Source organism: Microtus oregoni, unplaced genomic scaffold, assembly GCF_018167655.1.
Source record: "Microtus oregoni isolate MIOR12 unplaced genomic scaffold, Mior012 000113F_ref0000058, whole genome shotgun sequence".
Taxonomy (NCBI): Eukaryota; Metazoa; Chordata; class Mammalia; order Rodentia; family Cricetidae; genus Microtus; species Microtus oregoni.
Window position 1 is genome coordinate 1,373,793 of NW_024544742.1, and position 23,295 is coordinate 1,397,087.

The 23,295-nt window shown below is 35.8% G+C and overlaps 1 protein-coding gene across 2 annotated transcripts in view; it reads left to right on the forward strand.

The window, feature by feature from the left end:
- Positions 1-4,789: 4,789 nt before the first annotated feature.
- The window catches only part of LOC121443864 (lysine-specific demethylase 5D), a 61,730-nt gene continuing 43,224 nt past the window's right edge, over positions 4,790-23,295 (forward strand). For both annotated transcript variants that reach the window (XM_041645614.1, XM_041645615.1), the window contains exons 1-5: positions 4,790-5,100; positions 6,166-6,243; positions 8,796-8,918; positions 9,349-9,519; positions 10,075-10,209. In XM_041645614.1, coding sequence (XP_041501548.1) covers positions 4,930-5,100; positions 6,166-6,243; positions 8,796-8,918; positions 9,349-9,519; positions 10,075-10,209 — 678 coding nt within the window. In that variant the 5' untranslated portion in view covers positions 4,790-4,929. The remainder of the gene's footprint in view (positions 5,101-6,165; positions 6,244-8,795; positions 8,919-9,348; positions 9,520-10,074; positions 10,210-23,295) is intronic.

Below are 23,295 nucleotides of genomic sequence, written 5' to 3' on the forward strand. Positions count from 1 at the left end.
AACCTCTCCAGCATAAGTTGTCATCAGTGTTCTTGATCTTGGCCATTCTTATAGGTGTAAGATGGAATCTCAGAGTTGTATTTCTCTGGTGACTAAGGATGTTGAACATTTCCTTAAGTGTCTTTCAGCCATTTTAGATTCCTTTGTTGAGAGTTCTCTGTTTAGGTCTGTACTCCATTTTTTTTTATTGTATTATGTGTTCTTTTGATGACTAATTTTTTGAGTTATTTGTATATTTTGAAGATCAGACCTCTGTCTGATGTGGGGTTAGTGAAGATCTTTTCCCATTCTGTAGGCTGTCATTTTGTCTTATTGACCATGTCCTTTGCTTTACAGTTTCAGGAGGTCCCATTTATTAATTGTTTCTCTCAATGTCTGTGCTGCTGGGGTTATATTTAGAAAGTGGTCTCCTGTCAATGCGTTCTAATGTACTTTCCACTTTTTTTTATAAGGTTCAATTTGGCTGGCTTTATGTTGAGGTCTTTGATACATTTGGACTTGAGTTTTGTGCATGGTGATAGATATGGGTCTATTTTCTTTCTTCTACATGTTGATATCCAGTTATGCCAGCACCACTTGTTAAATATGCTTTCTTTTTTCTATTTAATATTTTTTGCTTTTTTTTGTCAAAAATCAGGGGTTTGAATTGTGTGAATTGATATCGGGTTTTTCTATTCAGTTCCATTGGTCCTCCTGTCTGTTTTTAGTATTTTCAGTACTCTAGCTCTGTAGTAGAGTTGGAAGTCAGAGGTTTTGATGACTCAAAAAGTTTTTTTTATTGTACAGCCAAGCCTTATTTTAATTAATATAGTTTTGTGTGGTTATTTTTGGTCTGGGAGGCCAGGAAACAAACGAACAGTCTTCTGCTGCATTTACCAATTCTCAATATCCAAGAAGAGTTGGTTTGCATACTGAAACTGCTGAATTTATATCATATGGTACAGAATTGACATTGTTATTTATTCAATTATAAGATAAAATGAGGAATAAGAATCATTCCATGTACATAAAACACATCTGATCCCATGCAGGTTTCCCAGGTCTTCTCATAGAAGGTAATTCAGAAATCAACGAATTATTTACTTGAAATATGCTGAAGGCCTCATAAATTTTTAGAAAACATCATGTCAATAGCAAAGGTTTAAGAAAAGACTTTTTCATCATGTAGCAACAAGCCAAGGAAATTATAAGGACATGTCCTACTTTTTCTTTATACAACAAACACCACTATTTGTAGGAAGTAATCCCCAAAGCATCCTCAAAGGAATGAAATCTGGTAAAATTAGGGTTGGGGAATAATTTTGGTTTTTTCTGTTTGGGAGAAACAACAGCAACCTTTGAAGTCTCCAAAAGAAATATGGGGCCCTTAATGATGTTTCATCCAGGACTATGATAACACCACTAAGCTGAAAAACACCACCTAAATACCAGTCTTTGGACTACAAACTACTCAGAACAATTTCAAGGTGACTAGCTAAGATGATCTAACCTCTCAGATTACTCTAACCTGGTATTGAGATAAACCCTGTATTTTCCTCATTACAACAATAGGGCAACACGTAATAAACCACCTCTCCCAGAACTTGACAACTAACTCAATTTTTTATTTTCAGGATGCCAAAACTATGCACTCACTCCCAGACAGCAGGAAGTAAACTTAAGAATATGACACCTACATTATCAAGTGGTGGGATGGGTAGTTTTTGGCTGTTTAATGGTTATGGTTATTTGTCATTGTTTAGGGTGATTGCTTAAAAGTTGCTACTGGCAATGATCAGGAAAAAGAATAAAGAAAGGCGATTAGATTCACAGTTATTATTTTGAAAAGAAAAATGGGGAACACAGATATGAGAGAATAAATGGGTAGATTTTTGAATCTACTCTGAAAAAAGGAGGATATAGATATGATAATTTAAGAAAGTTGATTATTGAATCCACTTTTAAAATGCAGTTATTAGTTTTAAATATTTTACATTGGATTGGACTTTTGTATATTTTATACAAATTTTGTATTTTGATACAAATTTAAGATTAATTTTATTTAAATGTATTGTGTTTTTAATCTTCTTCAAAGTATTATACTTATGCAGCTCATTTAATAATGTAATGCAAATTTTTTGAAAGTTTTTATTACAAACTGTTTAGGAAAACAAAATGCAGGTTAGTAATTAGTCACCTATTATAACTACACTCGTAGCCATATTGGGTATGTTTTCAAGTTCAAATAGTAAGTCACTGGGCAAGAAAATGTCCTTGCCTAGGCTGATGACAATATGCATTCGACAAGTAGGACACAAAAGAGAGTGACTGTCAAACCTTATCATGACAAGGCAGGTCAGTCCTTCTGAAGTCCTTGACAGAAAAGTCTAAAATATTCTAGGCCTTTAGGTTGAACATGGGTGCCCCAACATTACAGAGGAACTTTGGTTGACTGTCCTTGCAGTTAGTTGTTCTGTCATTTCTTACATTTTTAGGAAGTTGCTTGCTTAAACTTCCTGCATATTCAGTTAGTATTATTTCCTTCTAGGGTCTCTGGGGGGTAGTTGAAGACTAGATAGTTATAGTTTTCCTTATTTACGAGACTCAGAAAAGAAACTCATTAAAGTAGTATAAAGTGTATGAGGTTGAGAGATATCAAAAAATAGTAATACAAGTTATGATAGAAAGTAAATTAGGTATATGATTTGAACTTACCAAGATAGGATAGATAATGGAATATATGCTCTAAACTTGTCAAATGCAAATGGTCATACATTGTTGATGTTCTTATTGCCTGCCTATATTGTATATAGTTATTGTACTTGTTGTGTATAGTGTTTCTTATATTCATCATAGCCTTCTTTTTTATTTTAGACAAAAAGGGAAAATAAAATGATACTTTGTGTTTTAATAAATAAAGCTTGCCTGAAGATCAGAGTGCAAAGCTAGGTCAAGCAGTGGTGGTACACTTTTAATCCTAGCACTAGAGAAAAATATACTCTGAGGACAGAATCATTCCTTTGTGTGAGCCTTGGTAGAGGTAAGAATTCTCTATGAGTGTTACTGCTTTGCTTTTTTCATCTTCAGCCCGAACCTTAGTATCTGCACAGGGCATACCCTAGAATCATTGGCCAAACAGTGTTGTGATTAATATAGTTTCAGTGTGATTATTTGGTTCTGGGTGGCCCGGAAACCAACAAGCACTCTCCTGCTACAAAAATGTCCTTTAAACATTAGAAATTTTCTTGCTGTTAGGCTTATGTTAAACTGTCTGACTTAATACAATATAGGAATTTATGTACAACGTGCTAATATTTTAAATATAGTATGATAAGGAAAATGGATTTGACATCTTAAATAGAATAAACTCTGAGAATTAAGAAATTCAAGTGTAGCATAAAATGAAGGATTATTTAAACTAAAGCAACAAATCTTTGTTTTTTTTTTTTGTTTTTGTTTTTTTTGTTTTTTTGAGACAGGGTTTCTCTGTGGTTTTGGAGCCTGTCCTGGAACTAGCACTTGTAGACCAGGCTGGTCTCGAACTCACAGAGATCCGCCTGCCTCTGCCTCCCGAGTGCTGGGATAAAGCAACAAATCTTAAAGGAAAAGATAAGTTCTCTTGTATATCCACTATAATTTTGTTTTTACTGTTATTAATCACATTTCCAGATTTACTTAAAAAAATAATACCTTGTGTGAATATTGTTCCAAGATGATTTGGGAAGTACAAAATTGGATGTTTCATGGTAGAGTATTTGCCGAGCTTGTTAAGGCACCACAGACCAAAACAAAACTAAAACAAAAGGAAATGAAATAGAGTCCATTACTAAGATAGTAAAACAGCAAAGCTCTGTGAACTTTACTTAACAGACATGTAAAAATTTATAAATAAAATTACAAACAGAAAAACATAGCAGTTTGTTTTAAAATATAATTTAAGTAAGTTAGAATGAATATTTGTATTCATACAAAAAGTTCTACCCAAGTTGAAAGTAAATACTGAATTCCTCTTTAAATAGAGAAACAAGAGGGGGAGAAGTGAAAGACAGGGAGCCTGGGGAAATGAAGGTGGGAAAAGAGTAAATATACCATGATGGTTTTCTAGACAGAATATGTAATCATGATTTTCTGTTTGTTCCAAAATTGTATCCATTATTTAACATAGACAACAAATTTTATTTTATTTTGAATATCTCAGGTTTCCTTAACTATTCATGTAGTAAAATATTTCCTTATCAGTAATGACTAAGAGTATGTTCATTAAATTTTAAGCTTTTATGGAAGATTTTGTGGTGAAATTCAAATTTGAATATGTGTAAATACAATTATAAATGTACGAATGGAAGATGCAGTGTTATTAAAATGCGCATGAAAATATCCGGGGCAGTTGAATTGTAGTCACCGTTTCTCTTCTATGAAGTGCAGGTTTTGTCAATTGGTCCAGTATGGAAAAAAGAAAAAAGAAAAGAAAAAAAAAATCTGTTACTATTTGCACGTAGACTAAATTACCACAAACACAACTCAACCATATTTGCTTCCGTGTTGTTGCGTCTGCTGCGCAGGCGTCCTGTGCGTGCGTAGTGATCTCCTTAAAAAAGATCCGGCTATCATTATTCCCATTAATCGCCAATTTTGTTTTTGTTGTTGAACTATATAGTGTAATTGTGTCGAGAAATTGGTATTTGTTTTTTGTCCTTTGGTCATCTTGATGCTGCAGGTTCAACTTTTAACTATCTGTGGAACAACTTCCAGCATTATAAATAACAACTAAAAAATAAGTCGGCGGAGCGATACATCGTTTATCAGAATGAAAAGCCGTAGTTTAAAATGGTGGAAGTGAACGGAGAGGTGATTATTTTTAAGGATACAAATTTAAACCAGCTGTGAATTAGAAGAATATAAGGTTCCTGCGGGCCGTGCAGTTACTAGGAAGTTATCGAATCGTATTTTATGCCAGCATTTAAGCCGGACATGAAGCCAGGATCTGACGACTTTCTACCGCCGCCTGAGTGCCCAGTGTTTGAGCCCAGCTGGGCGGAATTCCGAGATCCACTTGGCTATATAGCTAAAATCAGACCCATTGCGGAGAAGTCAGGCATTTGCAAGATCCGTCCACCTGCGGTAAGCTTCTGAAATGAAACTTGAAATGGAATGATAATTTCATTGATTGTGGGTATACTGTGGCCCTTGATAAGGCCTTTATATTTAGGTACAAATTGTAAGCATTTGAATTCTTCTAGCTCCTCGTTTTATACTGCAGAAAAGTTCTTTAGCTATCCAGATCCCTATCTCGTGCTTAGAACTTGAAATGTTTCTGCAATTTTTAAATTAATTCCTTTTATAGTCAACGAATTTTATCTTTATTTTTCAAGTTTCAACTAAGAGTAAAATTTAACAATACTTCATTTATAACAGAAACAAAGGGTTTTATACAAGTTTTTATTGTTATTGCCACTTTTCCTGGGACAATTTCAGTAGCACTAGATTTCATTTACATGTAAAAAACAGAACAAAAAAATCCATAAAATTAGAGGGATATTGGATCCTTAGTGTAGGTTAAGTTGTGTTGATTTACAGGACATATTTGCCTTTTCTGTAATAGCTTGGAGAACTTTGGCTTACCTAAGAAACCAAACTCAAATGACCTTGGAGCATTATATTAAACAGCTACCATATACAGAATAATAACCTTTTTGTACAAGTACTGCTCTTAACTATTCAATTTAAAGACATTTCATCTCTTCTGTTTATTCACATTTCTCTCGGTATCAAAAATCTACACTTTTCTTACATACACCTTTCTTATAATGCTGGAAGTAGGGTTATATTGAGGGGAAAAGTATATTAGTTTTTTGTTGTTTGTATTATCTGCAGGAACACTTGTAACACAAATGGACTGATGGCATACTTCTGTTTTAGTGCAGTGCAGCCTTAGTTTGCAGATTTGTCTTTGCTTGTTTTGCTTGTTTTTATTTTTGAGTCTTTTGGAAGACTATTTTTGGAACTTATATTTTACTTTTGTATATTGTTTTCAGTTTTTGAGGTTTCAAGATATAATTATTTGAGAACTCTGGAAAACAAATAGCAACTGTAACTCATATAAAGCACTAGTATGAGAGTATCCTCCTCTTAAACTTCTTTACACATTTCAATTTCTCAATAATCAATAATTTCCCTTCCTTCTAGGATTGGCAGCCTCCTTTTGCTGTAGAAATCGATAACTTTAGATTTACCCCTCGAATCCAGAGGCTAAATGAACTGGAGGTAAGAAATATAATTCTATAGAACAGTTGGAGTTCTAATCTTCCTTTTTGTTTTTAAACAATGACTTGGGAATTTAGTCTCAGAATCCCATTATACAGTGTGGTAAAGTTAAAGTTACAAAGAATGTAAATATATATATATATATATATTATATATATATATATATAGTTTACCCATATCTTACAAAAAATACTTTATGTGTTTAAGAGAATAGGCTAAAGTATGTGTTAGTTTTCCTGAGGAAGTCAGAGGACAATCTTATTGAAGCAGGTTCTATCTTGTTTCTGCTTCTGTGCTTTTTAGTAAATCAAGATGCTTTTCTTGTCAGCTTCCAAAAAATTCTTGTGTTTTCATCACCTAACAAACAAATTTACTTTAGGAATACTGGGATTACCATATGTGTTACCTCATTCACCTTTTATTTTCTTGTCGGTCTCATGGAAGTTTTACATAGCAAGCACTTTTCTTGTAAAACCATCTGCCCTGGCAAGTTTTTAGTTTGTTTTTCTCACTCATATCCATGTGTAATTTTAATTCTGAATTTCTTCTGATTTCTTCAAGGCAAAAATAAGTCTTTTAAATTTATTCTTGAATAACAGGCTATGAGAAGCAAAACTTTTTTATAAGTCATGGAACAAATACTCAAATTAGTTTACAAATACAGGAAACACGAATAACTGGCATTTTCTTTTGCTATTAGATTTTTTGTTGTAGTCAGTGGCTAGATATTCCACTTGATTCAAGATATGAAAGGAATAAATAAAAAAACTGGGTTTGTATTCAATATTTTAGCCATTTCATTTTATTTTATCTATAGACTCTGGATATATAACTTAAAGAAATACTAAATTGTTAGTTACAGCGTTTTTAAGAAATAGTCTAAAAACAAGTAATTTGTTTGTATTATAGAACCATATATATATATTGATTTTACCTTGGACAGGGTAAAGTGTAAACCTAACTATATCATTTGAGACTGGGCTCAATTACCCTGAATTTTGATCAGTTACTTATTTTTCTGTAATAGTTTGCATCTGTTTCAAAGTTTCTTTGATCAGGAATGAGAACTACACTTATCTGTAGGTGTGGGAAAATATGTAAAATGTTTTTGGGCATTACACTGGTTTCCTAAAAGTGAAATGTTCTTAAGGGTCTGTGATTTCACTTGATCAAGGTAGGTTTCCAATACCAGGTATAAGATGTCTCTCTTGTCAAGTAGAAGTGAAGTCCTATTAGTTACTACCTACCTATACATGTTACTATTGAATACTTAGGATTATTATTTCATGCACAAGCATTGTTTTGATTCATAGGTGTCTTACCAGGGTAGCACTGTTGGTTGCTTCTGTCTCTTGGAAGCTTGCATAATAATCTCTGGTCATGAGAGTTAGTACTCAGGGAAAAGGTATTTAGATATCATTCAGCTCTGGTCCATTGGAACCTGTATCTGAAGTGCCTGGTATCTTCAGCTATAGAATTATCTTCATTCTCTGGGTGGCATCCTCAGGCAATACCAATAACACATAATGTTTTGGGGGTCTCCTGGACAACCATAACCAACAACTCAAAATGGAACTTTCTGATACCTATTATAGGGACTTATAATGGCTCTTGGGGATGGGATAGATGGAAAATTTTCATTTAAAGTGTGTGTATGGTTCTCTGTGTGTATAGCATGTGTGTGCATAGTATATATAGTGTGCATATGTACACACACATACATACACATACACCAGTTTACATGTATTTTAGGTGTGTAATTAATGTGGTTTCTTAAGACTTTTGCAGACATCTTTACTGTTTGGTTGGTTGGTTTTGGTTTTTTTTTTTTTTTTGAGGCAGATTTTCCCCATATTTTTGGAGCCTGTCCTGGAACTAGCTCTTGTAGACAAGGCTGGTCTTGAATGCACAGAGATCCACTTGCCTCTGCCTCCCAAGTGCTGGGATTAAAAAAGTGTGCCACCACCACCCAGCTCTTTACTGTTATTTTATGCTCCTCCCTCCTTCTGTATTTATTTCTCCTATCTTGTTTAATTAAAGCCCCAGACCCCATTTTTCCACTTCCCCCTAAAGATTATTTACATCTTGATACATTCCTTTAATGCTTCTTCCTACCCACTCTGAGTGGTCCCTTTTTAGTTTTCTAGTTTTTACTCTAACACAACTCACTCCTACACCTAAGACTTAGGGATCATTGTGGAAGATGAAGTGGAAAGATTATAAGTGCAGAGGACAAAGAACTACAGGCAACCAAGAAATAGTATACTAGCTCATTATTTCATATCATTTGTTCAGCCCTGAAAACATATATACATATAACATTATGTAGACTGAGCAGATCTTATTTATGTATTTAAAATATATATGTAACAACAATTAAAGACAAAGAAGCCATGTATTTGATAGAGCAAGGTGGGAGTAAATTGGAGGATATGGAGTAAGGAAAAGGATGAGGAAATAATGTAATTATGATTTAATTTTTTTAAAGAAGTAAAAATAAAAATATGGGGGTGGGCAGGGAAGTAAAATTTACTGACCATTTTCTTTCCTAGGCCCAGACTAGAGTAAAACTAAACTATTTGGATCAGATTGCAAAATTCTGGGAAATTCAAGGTTCTTCATTAAAGATACCTAATGTGGAGAGGAAGATCTTGGACCTTTATAGCCTTAGTAAGGTAAGAGTAATTTCACATTAAAAAAAGTTTTTTTTTTCACATAAAAAATTAGCTCTGACTTGAAAATACAGTGTGGTTCATCTCCTAATTTAAAAATGGATGACTTTTGAGCCAGATATTAGTGGCGCACACCTTTAATTCCAGCACTTTGTAGGCAGAGGCAGAAAGAACTCTCCAAGTTGGAGGCCAGCCTGGTCTGCGGTGTCAGTTCCAGGACAGCCACAGTTGCATCTGAGACCCTATCTCAACTCTCTTTCTTTCCCTGCAGAAAAAAGGAGTGATTATTGAGCCAGCAGTAATTCTTGACTTAATCTTTGAGGGATGCAGTGGTTAGTGGTGGAAGGTTGCATTTTTTATGTAAAGCTCACTGCAGTATTTAGACTTCTCTAATGTAGTCATTGTTTATTTGTATTCTTTCTTATCCTTTTAGATTGTGATGGAAGAAGGTGGATATGAAGCAATTTGCAAGGAACGTCGGTGGGCCCGTGTTGCCCAGCGTCTTAATTACCCATCAGGGAAAAACATTGGTTCCTTGTTACGATCCCACTATGAACGTATCATTTACCCCTATGAAATGTTTCAGTCTGGAGCCAATCTTGTGGTGAGGACTGACCTGGAGCTTGATACAGCATCTGATTTCTTTTGTTCTTACTTTTTCTTACATTTTTTTAAAACATAATTTTGGCATTTATTTTGAATTATGTACATTTAAAATGTATTGATATAATTTCACACTTCAGAAATTGGCCTGTAGAAACTTGCTTTTTAAAGTTTTATTATTCAGACTGTGGTAGGTAAACTTTAGGGAGTTCCTTCTTAGGGTGTTGATGTTATGAACCAAATCTCACACTGGAACAGAAGAGCAATTACACTAGGTTGATATTTGAAGAGTAGGTAATTAATAATCGTTTTCTGAAATTAGTAAGCTTTCTTAAAATGCTTTATAATTTAGATGTTTAAAATGAGTAAACTATTATTATTTTGGTTCAACTGAGGATTCACTTAATTAGGTGTTTTAATAAGAATACATTATTGTAATTTTATGTTACCATTTTTTCACATTTATCTTTGTATATTTATGAACTTTATTGCTGAACTCACATTGTTTATACATACTTGTAATATATTTTTTTTCTTGTCCTCTCTCCATATGTAGCAGTGTAATTCAGACCCATTTAATGGTGAAGAAAAAGACAAGGAATACAAACCTCATAGCATTCCTCTCAGACAGTCTGTCCAACCATCAAAATTCAATAGCTATAGTAGGCGAGCCAAAAGGCTACAACCTGAGGTAATGTGGTTTTTATCTTCATATAATCTGCCAGAGTTTGTTTAGAAGTCAAGTTTGGGTGAAAATCCATTTCCAGAAGACATTTGTTTAAAAAGTTCAGAAAAGAAAAGAAAGATGACATATATATCTACTTTAAGATGAAATAGGTGGCAAGTAGATATTAAACTATGGTTTTAAGTATTTTTTTTTCACTTTGTATTTTCAGAGTAATACATACAGCTCTAAATTAGTTTCTATGAGTTTTATTTTTTAAATTTATTTATTTCTATTTTATGTGCATAGGTGTTTTCCCTGAGCTACGATGTAATTGCTGAGAACTGAACTGGGATGCGGGATGCTCTGGAAGAGAAGTCAGTGCTCTTAACTGTTGAGCCCATCTCTCCAGCCCTGAATCTTTTTTTTTAATAAAATACAACAATATTTTTGGCGGCGGGGGGGGGGGGGAGTTTGAGACAGGTTCTCTGTAGCTTTGTAGCCTGTTCTGAAATTAGCTCTGTAAACAAGGCTGTCCTCAAATTCACAGAGATCTGCCTGTCTCTGCCTCCGCAGTGCTAGTATAAAAGGTGTGTACCATTACTGCCCAGCTAAAATACAACAATTTTTTAAAATATCTAAGAATATAAAATTTCATTCTATTTATTTTACACAGAAATACTCAAAATGTCATGAAAAATTTATATTTAGATGATTTAAGCTTAGCTTAGTTGCATTAGGGATTATATAATACTATATTATTTATGTTTTTAATTTTATGTCTTATTTAATCTTATATTTATTAATATCTAAAAATATCTTCCAGGTTCATGTCAACCAATTTTGAACAATTTTTTTATAAAATATGCAAAAAAATTTCTTAGTTCTTTTATTTGTTTTCTTCTGTGATCTTTATATGACAGCTTGGTAGATAAAAACCAACACTCAAAAATTACATGTATTATATATATAGGTCCTCAAGATGTCACATATTACATAAAATTACAGAGAAGAGAGGCTTTAATAAGAGTAGGATTTGACTTGATGGATTGATTTTAACAGTCTAAAATTACAAAGGCATTATCTAATTTCCTAGCACTTTACTCTGAAGGATCACAAGAGAAAATTATTGTTTCCTATACTGTGAGGAGATTTGGTTCTTACATACATAGCAAAAACATCATCCTGTGCCTTAAGTTAGCTCTGGAAAGAGTTGACACTGTAATGTAGAACGATTTTTAAATGTTCATAAATATATGATTAAATAATAGACAAAAAGATTTAAGACATAAACAATATAGTCTTATCAAGCTAATCAAGCTAAGATAGGTTAGTGTTCTAAATAGAACATTTCACAATGCTATGAATACTCCTATATAAAGTAGAATAAATATTCTATTAGAATATTAGAATGTTAGAATAAAGTTTTGTATTTTTAGCTAATTTTTGATAATCTTAATATTGAACTTAGAAACATTTTAATCTGAGACTGTAGGAAAGAGGATTAGTTATATTTCATATTATTAAAATTATATTCCAAATATTGAAAGTTAATCAATTGATATTTTTGTTGTTACTATAGAAAGAACTGTATCAGGGAGTGGGAGGACAGAAAAGCAAAGAAAAAAGAACAAGCATGAAGTAACTTGGATACCTTGAATATTAGAAAAGTTAAATTTCCCTAGAACTCTTGTAGAATATTAAAAAAGAAAATTAAACCAAACATTTTAGACAACTTTTTAGCCTCCTTTATTAATGAGGCTATGAAAATTCTTGAAAAGTATTTTAGACTAAAACTACTAAGTAGAGATGATGGTTGTAAAATATCAAGAGGAAAGACTTGAGTTAGAACACAAATTGCTAACATCTCTTTTATGCATGGATAGTAAAATATCTGTAATTTTGAGAGTAGTATTATAACTTTACATTTAATGTGATTGGATGCCATGTACATAGGCTGGTCTAAAAAGATTCCTCTCTATGAAGTGAGGCTGGCCTTCAACTCATTATTCTTCAGCATCTGTCCCCAAATCCTGGGATTAAGGACATGTACCAGCATGCTTAGTTGGAATCAGCTTTTAAAAGAAAGTTTCTGGTTTATTTTATAGCTATAACCATTACAGTAGTGGTGTAATAATAGATAATTATATTTTGTGGTGCAGTATAGAATAAAAACTACAATGTACAAGAAACCTAGGAATTATTGAAATAAAAACAGGTAGGATCATCTTTTATTATATCAGGCATATTTTCCCAGCTTCCTTATATTAATTGCATTAAACAGTAACTCAAAACTAAGCCAAATCATTATGAAATTATTACTGTACCTTAACCTTTTTAAGTCTTATTTTATATGTATGTGAGTTTTTCCTGCCTGTATATCTGTATACAACATGTATGCAGTACCCTTGGAGGCTGTGACAGGGCACCAGATTCCATGGAACTCAAAACATAGATGATTTTGAGTCTACTTGTAGGGACTGGAAATTGAATCAAGTTTCTTTTCAAGTGTGGCCTGTGCTCTGAATTGTTGAACCAATATTATCTATTTATATGTATAACTTTGGGCATATGCATGTCCTGAAGTATGTGTTAAAGTCAAAGGAAATCTTTCAGAGTGGGTGAGTTTTGGAGTTTAAGATGGGGTTGAAGTAAGCTTCTTGGTAAGCACCCTTCCCTACAGAGCTATTTCCTTGACCTTAAAATTCTTACTGTTATCATATTTAATTGTAGATAGTAATGAGGTTCTGCATTAGTATATGCTGATTTGATTTCCTGACAAGTGTTCCTCTAGAAATGGTTTGAATGGGTCTCTTGGTAGATCTATTTCTAATATTTTGAAGAAACTACCACTCTGATTTCCAAAATAGTGGAACTAGTTTACATTTCTACCAACAGTGTATAAGGATTTTTTTCTACATCTAAATCAGTATTTGTTGTCATTTGTATCCTTGGTGATGGTCATTTTGATGGTATTTAGTTCAAATTTTAGTCTAGTTTTAGTCTGAATCCCATTGATGATGTTTCTCAGCTTCCCTACTTGTTCTTTTGAGAACTTTGTGTTTAGTTTCATAATCTTTTTTCAACTAGTTTATTTTCTTTTGAGATTATTTTTTGTTTGTTTCTTGTGAATTATTATTATTTTTTTTTGTATTCAACCTTTTTAATCACTTCTAAGGAAATCTAAGGTAATATTATTTTTTTGGTTTTTTTTTGCTTTTATTTTTTATTTTTTTTTCCATTTTTTTTAATTGAGAAAAGGAGAAAAAAAAAACAAGTTTCCACCTCCTCCCAGCCTCCCATTTTCCTCCCCCTCCTCCCACCCTTCTTCCCCTCCTCCCACCCTTCTCCCCCTCTCCCCACTCCTCTTCCCCTCCCTCTCCAGTCCAAAGAGCAGTCAGGGTTCCCTGCCCTGTGGTAAGTCCTAGGTCCTCCCCTCTCCGTCCATTCCTAGGAAGGTGAACATCCAAACTGGCTAGGCCCCCACAAAGCCAGCACATTAAGTAGGATCAAAACCCCGTGCCATTATCCTTGTCTTCTCATCAGCCCTCATTGTTCGCCATGCTCAGAGAGTCCAGTTTTATCCCATGCTTTTTCAGTGACAGTCCAGCTGGCCTTGGTGAGCTCCCAATAGATCAGCTCCACTGTCTCAGTGGGTGGGTGCACCCCTTGTGGTCCTAACTTCCTTGCTCATCTTCTCCCTCCTTCTGCTCCTCATTGGGACCTTGGGAGCTCAGTCCAGTGCTCCAGTGTGGGTCTCTGTCTCTATCTCCATCCATCACCAGATGAAGGTTCTATGGTGATATGCAAGATATTTGTCAGTATTGATATAGGATAGGGTCATTTCAGGTTCCCTATCCTCATCTGCCCAAGGAACTAACTGGGGACATCGCCTTGGGCATCTGGGAGCCAATCTAGGTTCAAGTCTCTTGCCAACTCTAAGGTGGCTCCCTTAACTAAGAATTGTGCTTCCGTGCTCCCCTATCTAACCTTCCTTTATCCCAATCCTCCTTTTTCGCCAAGTTCCCCCCATTCTCCTCTTCTCCCTTTTCTCTCCCCATCTCCCCTTACCCCCATCCCACCCCATCCCCAAGATCTCAATTTTCTCCCCGGCAATTTTGTCTACTTCTCATAGCCAAGAGGAAAACTATATGTTGTTCCTTTGGTTCACCTTCTTACTTAGCTTCTTTGGGATCACCAATTGTAGACTCCGTGACCCTTGTTTATGTCTAGAAACCAATTATGAGTGAGTACATCCCACATTCATCTTTTTGGGTCTGGGTTACCTCACTCAGGATAGTGTTTTCTATTTCCATCCATTTGCATGCAAAATTCGAGAAGTCATTGTTTTTTACCGCAGCATAGTACTCTAATGTGTAGATATTCCACACTTTCTTCATCCATTCTTCCATTGAAGGGCATCTAGGTTGTTTCCAGGTTCTGGCTATTACAAATAATACTGCTATGAACATAGTTGAACAAATGCTCTTGTCATGTGATAGGGCATCTCTTGGGTATATTCCCAGGAGTGGTATTGCTGGGTCAAGGGATAAGTTGATCCCGAATTTCCTGAGAAACCGAAACACCGATTTCCAAAGTGGTTGCACAAGATTGCATTCCCACCAGCAATGGATGAGGGTACCCCTTCCTCCACAGCCTCTCCACCAAAGGCTATCATTGGAGTTTTTTATTTTAGCCATTCTGACAGGTGTAAGATGATATCTCAAAGTTGTTTTGATTTGCATTTCCCTGATCGTTAAGGAGGTTGAGCATGACCTTCAGTGTCTTTTGGCCATTTGAACTTCCTCTGCTGAGAATTCTCTATTCAGTTCAGTGCCCCATTTTTTAATTGGGTTAATTAGCATTTTAAAGTCTAGTTTCTTGAGTTCTCTATATACTTTGGAGATCAGACCTTTGTCTGTTGCGGGGTTGGTGAAGATCTTCTCCCAGTCAGTAGGTTGCCTTTTTGTCTTGGTAACAGTGTCCTTTGCTTTACAGAAGCATCTCAGTTTTAGTAGGTCCCATTTATTCAATATTGCTCTTAATGTCTGTGCTCTTGGGGTTATACATATGAAGCGATCTCCTGTGCCCATCTCCTGTAGGGTACTTCCCACTTTCTCTTCTATCAGGTTCAATGTGTTCTGACTGATAGTGAGGTCTTTAATCCATTTGGACTTGAGTTTTGTGCACGGTGATAGATATGGGTCTATTTTCATTCTTCTACAGGTTGACATCCAGTTGTGCCAGCACCATTTGTTGAAGATGCTTTCTTTCTTCCATTGTATACTTTTAGTTCCTTTATCAAAAATCAGGTGTTCATAGGTTTGTGGGATAAAATCCGGGTCTTCTATACGATTCCATTGGTCGACTTCTCTGTTTTTATGCCAGTACCACACTGTTTTCATGACTGTAGCTCTGTAATAGAGTTTGAAGTCAGGGATGGTAATGCCTCCAGACAATCCTTTATTGTATAGGATTGTTTTGGCTATCCTGGGCTTTTTGTTTTTCCATATAAAGTTGATTATTGTCCTCTCAAGATCTGTGACGAATTTTGATGGGACCTTGATGGGGATTGCATTGAATCTATAAATTGCCTTTGGTAGAATTGCCATTTTTACTATGTTGATCCTCCCAATCCAAGAGCAAGGGAGGTCCTTCCATTTTCTGGTTACTCCTCAGTTTCTTTCTTCAATGCCTTAAAGTTCTTGTCAAATAGATCTTTCACTTCCTTGGTTAGAGTTACCCCAAGATATTTTATGCTGTTTGTGGCTATCGTGAAAGTTGATGCTTCTCTGATTTTCCTCTCTGCTTCCATATCCTTTGTGTATAAGAGGGCGACTGATTTTTTGGAGTTGATCTTGTATCCTGCCACATTACTAAAGGTGTTTATCAGCTGTAAAAGTTCTTAGGTGGAGTTTTGGGGGTCTCTTATGTACACTATCATATCATCTGCAAATAACGAAAGTTTAACTTCTTCCTTTCCAATTCCAATACCCTTGATCCCCTTATGTTGTCTTATTGCTATTGCTAGAACTTCAAGCACTATATTGAAGAGGTATGGAGAGAGTGGACAGCCTTGTCGTGTTCCTGAGTTTAGTGGGATGGCTTTAAGTTTCTCTCCATTTAATTTGATGTTAGCTGTCGGCTTGCTGTATATAGCTTTTATTATATTTAGGTATGACCCTTGTATCCCTAATCTCTCCAATACTTTTATTATAAAGGGATGTTGAATTTTGTCAAAAGCTTTTTCAGCATCTAATGAAATGATCATATGGTTTTTTTCTTTCAGTTTATTTATATGCTGGATTTCATTGATAGATTTTCGTATGTTGAACCAGTCCTGCATCCCTGGGATGAAGCCTACTTGATCATAATGGATAATTTTTCTAATGTGTTCTTGGATTCAGTTTGCCAGTATTTTGTTGAGGATTTTTGCATCGATGTTCATGAGTTAGATTGGTCTATAATTTTCTTTCTTGGTTGAGTCTTTGTGCGGTTTTGGTATCAGGGTAACTGTAGCTTCATGAAAGGAATTTGGCAATGACTCTTCTGTTTCTATATTGTGAAATACATTAAGGAGTATAGGTATTAGTTCTTCTTGGAAGTTCTGGAAGAATTCTGCATTGAAGCCATCTGTTCCTGGGCTTTTTTTGGTAGGGAGGTTTTTGATAACCTCTTCTAATTCTTCGCGACTAACAGGTCTATTTAGATTGTTCACCTGGTCCTGGTTTAACTTTGGTATATGGTATTTATCTAAAAAAGTGTCCATTTCCTTTACATTTTCCAGTTTTGTGGCATATAGGCTTTTGTAGTAAGATCTAATGATTCTCTGAATTTCCTCTGTGTCTGTGGTTATGGCCCACTTTTCATTTCTGATCTTATTAATTTGCAAATTCTCTCTCTGCCGTTTGATTAGTTTGGATAGGGGTTTGTCAATCTTGTTGATTTTCTCCAGGAACCAGCTTTTTGTTTCATTGATTCTTTGGATTGTTTTCTGTGTTTCTATTTTGTTGATTTCTGCCCTCTGTTTGATTATTTCCAGTCTTCTACTCCTCCTAGGTGAGTCTGCTTCTTTTTTTTCTAGAGCTTTCAAGTGGGCTGTTAAGTCTCCAATGTTGAGCTTTCTCTGTTTTCTTTAAGTGGGCACTTAGTGCTAAGAACTTTCCTCTCAGGACTTTCATAGTGTCCCATAAGTTTAAATATGTTGTTTCTTTATTTTCATTGAATTCCAGGAAGACTTTAATATCTTTCTTAATTTCTTCCTAATCCAAGTATAGTTCAGTAGTTAACTGTTCAGTTTCCATGAATTTGTAGGCTTTCTGGGGTAGGATTGTTGTTGAATTCTAACTTTAATCCATGGTGATCTGATAAGACACAGGTGGTTACTAATATTTTTTTGGAACTCGATGTATGCTTTGTTACCGACTATGTGGTCGATTTTTGAGATGGTTCCATGAGCTGCAGAGAAGAAGGTATATTCTTTCCTATTTGGGTGGAATATTCTATAGATGTCTGTTAAGTCCATTTGATTCATTACCTCCATTAATTCTCTTATTTCTCTGTTAGGTTTCTGTCTGATTGACCTGTCCATTGGTGAGAGAGGAGTGTTGAAGTCTCCTACTATTAGTGTGTGCATTTGATGGCAGCCTTGAGTTTTAGTAATGTTTCTTTTATGTACGTGGGTGCTTTTATATTAGGGGCATAGATGTTCAGGATTGAGACTTCATCCTGATGAACTGTTCCTGTTATGAGTATAAAATGCCCCTCTCCATCTCTTCTGATTGATTTAAGTTTGAAGTCTACTTTGTTAGAGATTAGTATGGCCACACCTGCTTGTTTCTTAGGTCCATTTGCTTGATAAGCCTTTTCCCAGCCCTTTACTCTGAGTAGGTGCCTATCTTTGTGGTTGAGGTGTGTTTCTTGTAAACAGCAGAATGTTGGATCCTGTTTTCCTATCCAATCTCTTAGCCTGTGCCTTTTAATAGCTGAGTTGAGTCCATTGACATTAAGTGATATTACTGACCAGTGGATGTTAACTCTGGTCATTTTTTTAGTCGTAGAGTTTGTGTGTTTCCCTTCTTTGATAATGTTGGTGAAGGGTCTCTAGATGTCTCAGTTATTGTGGTCATTGTTGGACTCCTTGGTTAGTGATTTTCCTTCTATTACTTTCTGTAAGGCTGGATTTGTGGCTGCGTATTGTTTAAATTTGTTTTTATCCTGGAAAATTTTATTTTATCCATTTATAGTGAACGAAAGCTTGGCTGGGTATAGTAATCTGGGCTTGCATCCATCGTCTCTCAGTTTCTGCAGTACATCTATCCAGGACTTTCTGGCTTTCATGGTTTCCATGGAGAAGTCAGGTGTAAGTCTGATAGGTTTACCTTTATAAGTAACTTGGCCTTTTTCCTTTGCAGCTCTTAATATTCTTTCCTTATTCTATATGCTTTGTGTTTTGATAATTAAATGGCGAGGGGATGGTTTTTTTTGATCCAGCCTATTCGGTGTTCTGTATGCTTCTTGAACCTTCATAGGTATGTCTTTCTTTAGTTTGGGATAGTTTTCTTCTATAATTTTATTAAATATATTTTCTGGACCATTGAGCTGCACTTCTTCTCCTTCTTCTACTCCTATTATTCTTAGGTTTGGTCTTTTTATTGTGTTTCATATTTACTGAATATTTTGTGATGAGAGTTTGTTGGACTTGCTGTTTTCTTTGATCAGTGTGTTTATTTTCTCTATGGTATCTTCAGAATCTGAAATTCTTTCTTCTAACTCTTGTATTCTGCTGGTTATGCTTGTTTCTGTAGACTCTGTTTGTTTACTTAAATTTTCCATGTCCAGCTGGCCCTCTGTTTGTGTTTTCTTCTTTGCCTCCATTTCAGTTTTCAAGTCTTGAACTGTTTCCATTATCTGTTTGTTTTTCCTTGGTTTTCTAGGGTATCATTCACTGATTTATTCAGATCTTCAAACTTTCTGTTATATTTCTCATCCATTTCTATAAGGGCGTTTTTTTACATGCTGTTTAAGGGCATCAATCACTTTCATGAAGTCAATCTTTTCTACGTCTTGATTAAGGTGTTCATGTCCTCCTGTTGTGAGGTCGCTGGTTTCTGGTGGCTTCATGTTGCTTTTCAGCTTGTTGGACGAATTCTTGCCTTTGCGTCTGCCCATCTCTTCTTCCAAATGCTCCCCCCTATGGATCTTCTTTTACTGGTTCAGGTCTCCTTGCCTACCCAATGTTGGCTCTCCCCAATGTTGGTTCTCCTGGCGCCGAGAGATCAGGCCTCCGTGCTGGTTGGGCAGGTCGCAAACAAAGCGCCTACCCTGCTTGGTGCAGGCAGGTGATAGAAACTAAGAGACTCCCGCCCGCTTGGGTGCCCCGAGGATTTGGACCCAGTGCCCAGACAGGCTGGGCTGGGTGACGTTATGTTCCGAAAGAGGGCAGTGGGGCCGAAGTGAGGAGGGTTCTGGGTGGGAGCTGGGTGGGCTAGGAAGAAAGAGGCGGTATGCAGGGAGTCGAGGCCCTGCAGAGAGCCCAAGAAGGATAGGGGGCCAAGGAAGCTCTGAGCTCCCCTTTTCAGGCTGGCGCCGCGTGGCCCAAAACTCACCCCAACGCTGTCTTTCCTGGCGCTGAGAGATTAGGCCTCCGTGCTGGTGGGCAGGTAGCAAACAAAGTGCCTACCCTGCTTGTTGCAGGCAGGCGATAGAAACAAAGGGACTCCTGCCCGCTTGGGTGCCCCAAGGATTCGCATCCAGTGCCCGGACAGCCTGGGCTGGGTGACGTTATGTGCCGAAAGAGGGCAGTGCGGCCAAAGTGGGGAGTGTTCTGGATGAGAGCTGGGTGGGCTAGGAAGAAAGAGGCGGTATGCAGGGAGTGGAGGCCCTGCAGATAGCCCAAGAAGGATAGGGGAACAAGGAACCTCTGAGCTCCCCTTCCCAGGCTGGCACCGTGGGGCCAGAAATTCACCCCAATGCTGTCTCTCCTGGCGCCCTCTTGTGAATTATTAAACTTATGTCACACATATAGTTGTCAAAGGTTTTCTTCCATTTTGTGTACAGGCTCGTTTTTTTCTTCCAGAGTTTCTGGGTTTTTTATTTTAGTTTTATGAGATCTTATTGTACATTGTTGGTATTACTTCCTATGCTACTAAACTCCTATTCTGGTACTTAGATACTGAAGTTTCTTCCCGACATTTTCCTCTTGTAGTTTCAAAGTATTTGGTCTTGTTTTGAAAACTCAACATTTGTAGTTGGGTTTTATAGAGGATAAGGTATAGGGATTTAGGAATGTAACTTCTACATATTGATTTTCAGGTTTCTAAAACCACTTGTTGACTATACTGCTATTTCTCTATTATGTATCTTCTGCCTTCTTGTCAGTTAATACCTGTAGTTATGGACTTTATATTTAGGCCTCTGTCATATTCCAGTGATCTGTATGTCAGGGCTTTTGTTGCTATGCCTCTGTTCTATAATTTGAAGCTAGATATGGTGATATGTCATGTAGTTATTTATTTTTCTCAAACTTGTTTTGGCTTTCACCTATCAAGTCTCTATATAAACTTTCTTGAGTATTTTTTTCTGTGTCTGCTGTTGGTTCTGATATTTTGTGAGTACCAATTATGTTGTGTGTCCTTGTCTCTCCCACAGGAGCAGAGGGCCAAACCCCCTTTCTTCATATTCTACCATTGAGCTAAATTCACAACCCCTGAATCTACATTTTGATTAGGAAAGCATTGAGTCTGTAGATTGCTTTTTGTCTTATAGTTTTAGCTGAAGGAGTCTTTCTTTTAATTAAACTTATTCATTTATTCCTTTATTCCCTTTATTGTCTGATTTTGGATATCTTGTTTTTCCTGAGTCCGTTGTGAATTGGTTGTTTCTCTGATTTCTTTTTCAGTATCTTAGTCTTTGTTCTATAGGAAGGTTACTGATTTGTTGTTAACTTTGTATCAGTTGTAAATTTTTGGGTTTTGTCCTTAATGTATAGGATCATGCCAACTACAAAAGTGGATTTTAAATTCTGTAGATAATATGGATGTTGAGGGAGATTCTTGTTCAGTGAGCACTATAACATGAGGGTCCTGCTTGTTGGGGTTTTCTGTTCTGCCCGGTCCCCACAGGTGTTTAGCCCCCCAAAAAAATCACACAGAGGTCTCCATAAGTTATAAGCTGATTGGCCCATTAGGTCAGGCTACTTATTAGGTCATGTAGCTAATTATTCTTATCTATTTTAGCTATATGTCTTGCTACCTTTTTAAGCTGGCAGGTCACATCCTTCTTCCTCGGTGGTTTGCACAGAACTGGGAGGAATCAACTTCCTCCTTCCCAGAATTCTCTTGTTCTCATTGCATCATTTCTACTTCCTGTCTGGTTTTCCCACCTATTCTTCCTGCTTGGCCAATTAGTGTTTATTTAAAATATGATTGACAGATTACAGAAAATTGTCCCACACCATCCCTCCCTTTTTTTAAAAAAAGGAAAATATCCATAGTCCATTTTTTGAGAATGTGGACATAGTATTCTAGGCTACTTCTAGCTGGTTGGGGGCACTGATAATTTTATGGGGACCTAAAGAAAATTTGGAGTTATTATCAAGTCCTGACTGAAGTATCCTATGAGTCTTCTTCATCTCAGACAGCAGTCTTGAACCTGTTCTGGATGAAGAACTCAGACATCTGGGCCATCTATTCCTGCCGGAGATTTCTCAGGTGGTCTTCCTTGATCAAAGCTGATTTTTCTTAACTCTGAATAAATCCACAGCCTCTCATTTTCTGTGGAAACAAAAGCAAAATCTCTTCTCCAAAGTAACATACCTCTTGACTTCAATTTTGAAGTCAAGGTATTTTCAAAATACCTATCTTGGATTAATTCTGCAGCATTTTATAAGCAAATATCTTTTAGCAGCTGTTGGTCCTTCCTCAGCATTCAAACAATTTAAGGAGAACATAATAGCATACAGTATCATGATTCTCTGTGTATTTTCATCTTTATGTGGCTTTATTTTAACCTCTATTGTTTTAATTTTTACTTTTAACTTTTTGTTTTTTGAGACAGATTCTCTGTGTATCTTTGTCCTGGAACTCCTTTTGTAAACCAGACTATCCTTGAACTCACAGAGATCCGTCTGTCTCTGCCCCCCAGGCAAATCCTACCTGCCTGCACCACCACAACCTGGTATTTTGATTAGAATTACATTGTTGTATGAATATTTTAAGAATATTAATTCTGTAGTATTTCTGATTATCATTTTAGAAATCATTCTGTCTTTGGTTAAGTTAATTTTAGATATTTTTGTTTTTGTAGCTACAGAATTTGTTTCATGTTTTTGTTTTTTAAAAGTTTACTATTAGTAAATTCAAACTTGATGTTTATATAGTTACTAAATTAAATTATCAATTGTAATTGTCTTCTTAGAATCTTTTGGTTTTTCTCTGTGTATTTATATCCTTGTGAACAGGGAAATTTGACTTCCTTTTTCTGTCATTATCCCTCTTTCCATTTTAATATCATGAAGAAGTCAGTGTCATTAAGAATTTAATATTATTGTTAGTTCTTCAAATGAAAAGCATTATACACCCGGGAGGACTCAGCACAGCACCAAGGAGGGTTCAGCACAGACCATAGAGCCTGGAAAGACTGAGCATTGCGAGTGTGGGACTCAGCACAGCACCTGGACTAAGTAAAATTTGCTACTGAAAGGCCAGTTTTCAGCCGGTCAGAGAAACTGGAGAGGAGATGAGTTATCTACAAAAAGAATAAAAATGAGTCACTGAACATTTTAGACTTGGTTTATTTGAATAATCCCAGGATCTTTTTATGGTTTTCTGCTACTTAGCTTTTAAATAAACATCCATAAGAGAAATATGGGCTTTGTAAGTTAGATAGTCAGGATGCATTAGTTTATATTTGGAAGAAAATTTCTCTAGGAAGTTGCTTACCAGTTTGTAGGAATTTTTGGCTGACTGGAGTAATTTCCAAGACACTGGGTAAGCTAAAGAACATTATAAAATATAGAAACTATATTTTTAAAAAAAGAATTAATACAATTAGTAGCCAGAAGTTTTGGAATCAGCCCCAATGTCATAATAAAAGTGTAGTAGGCTTGGTTAT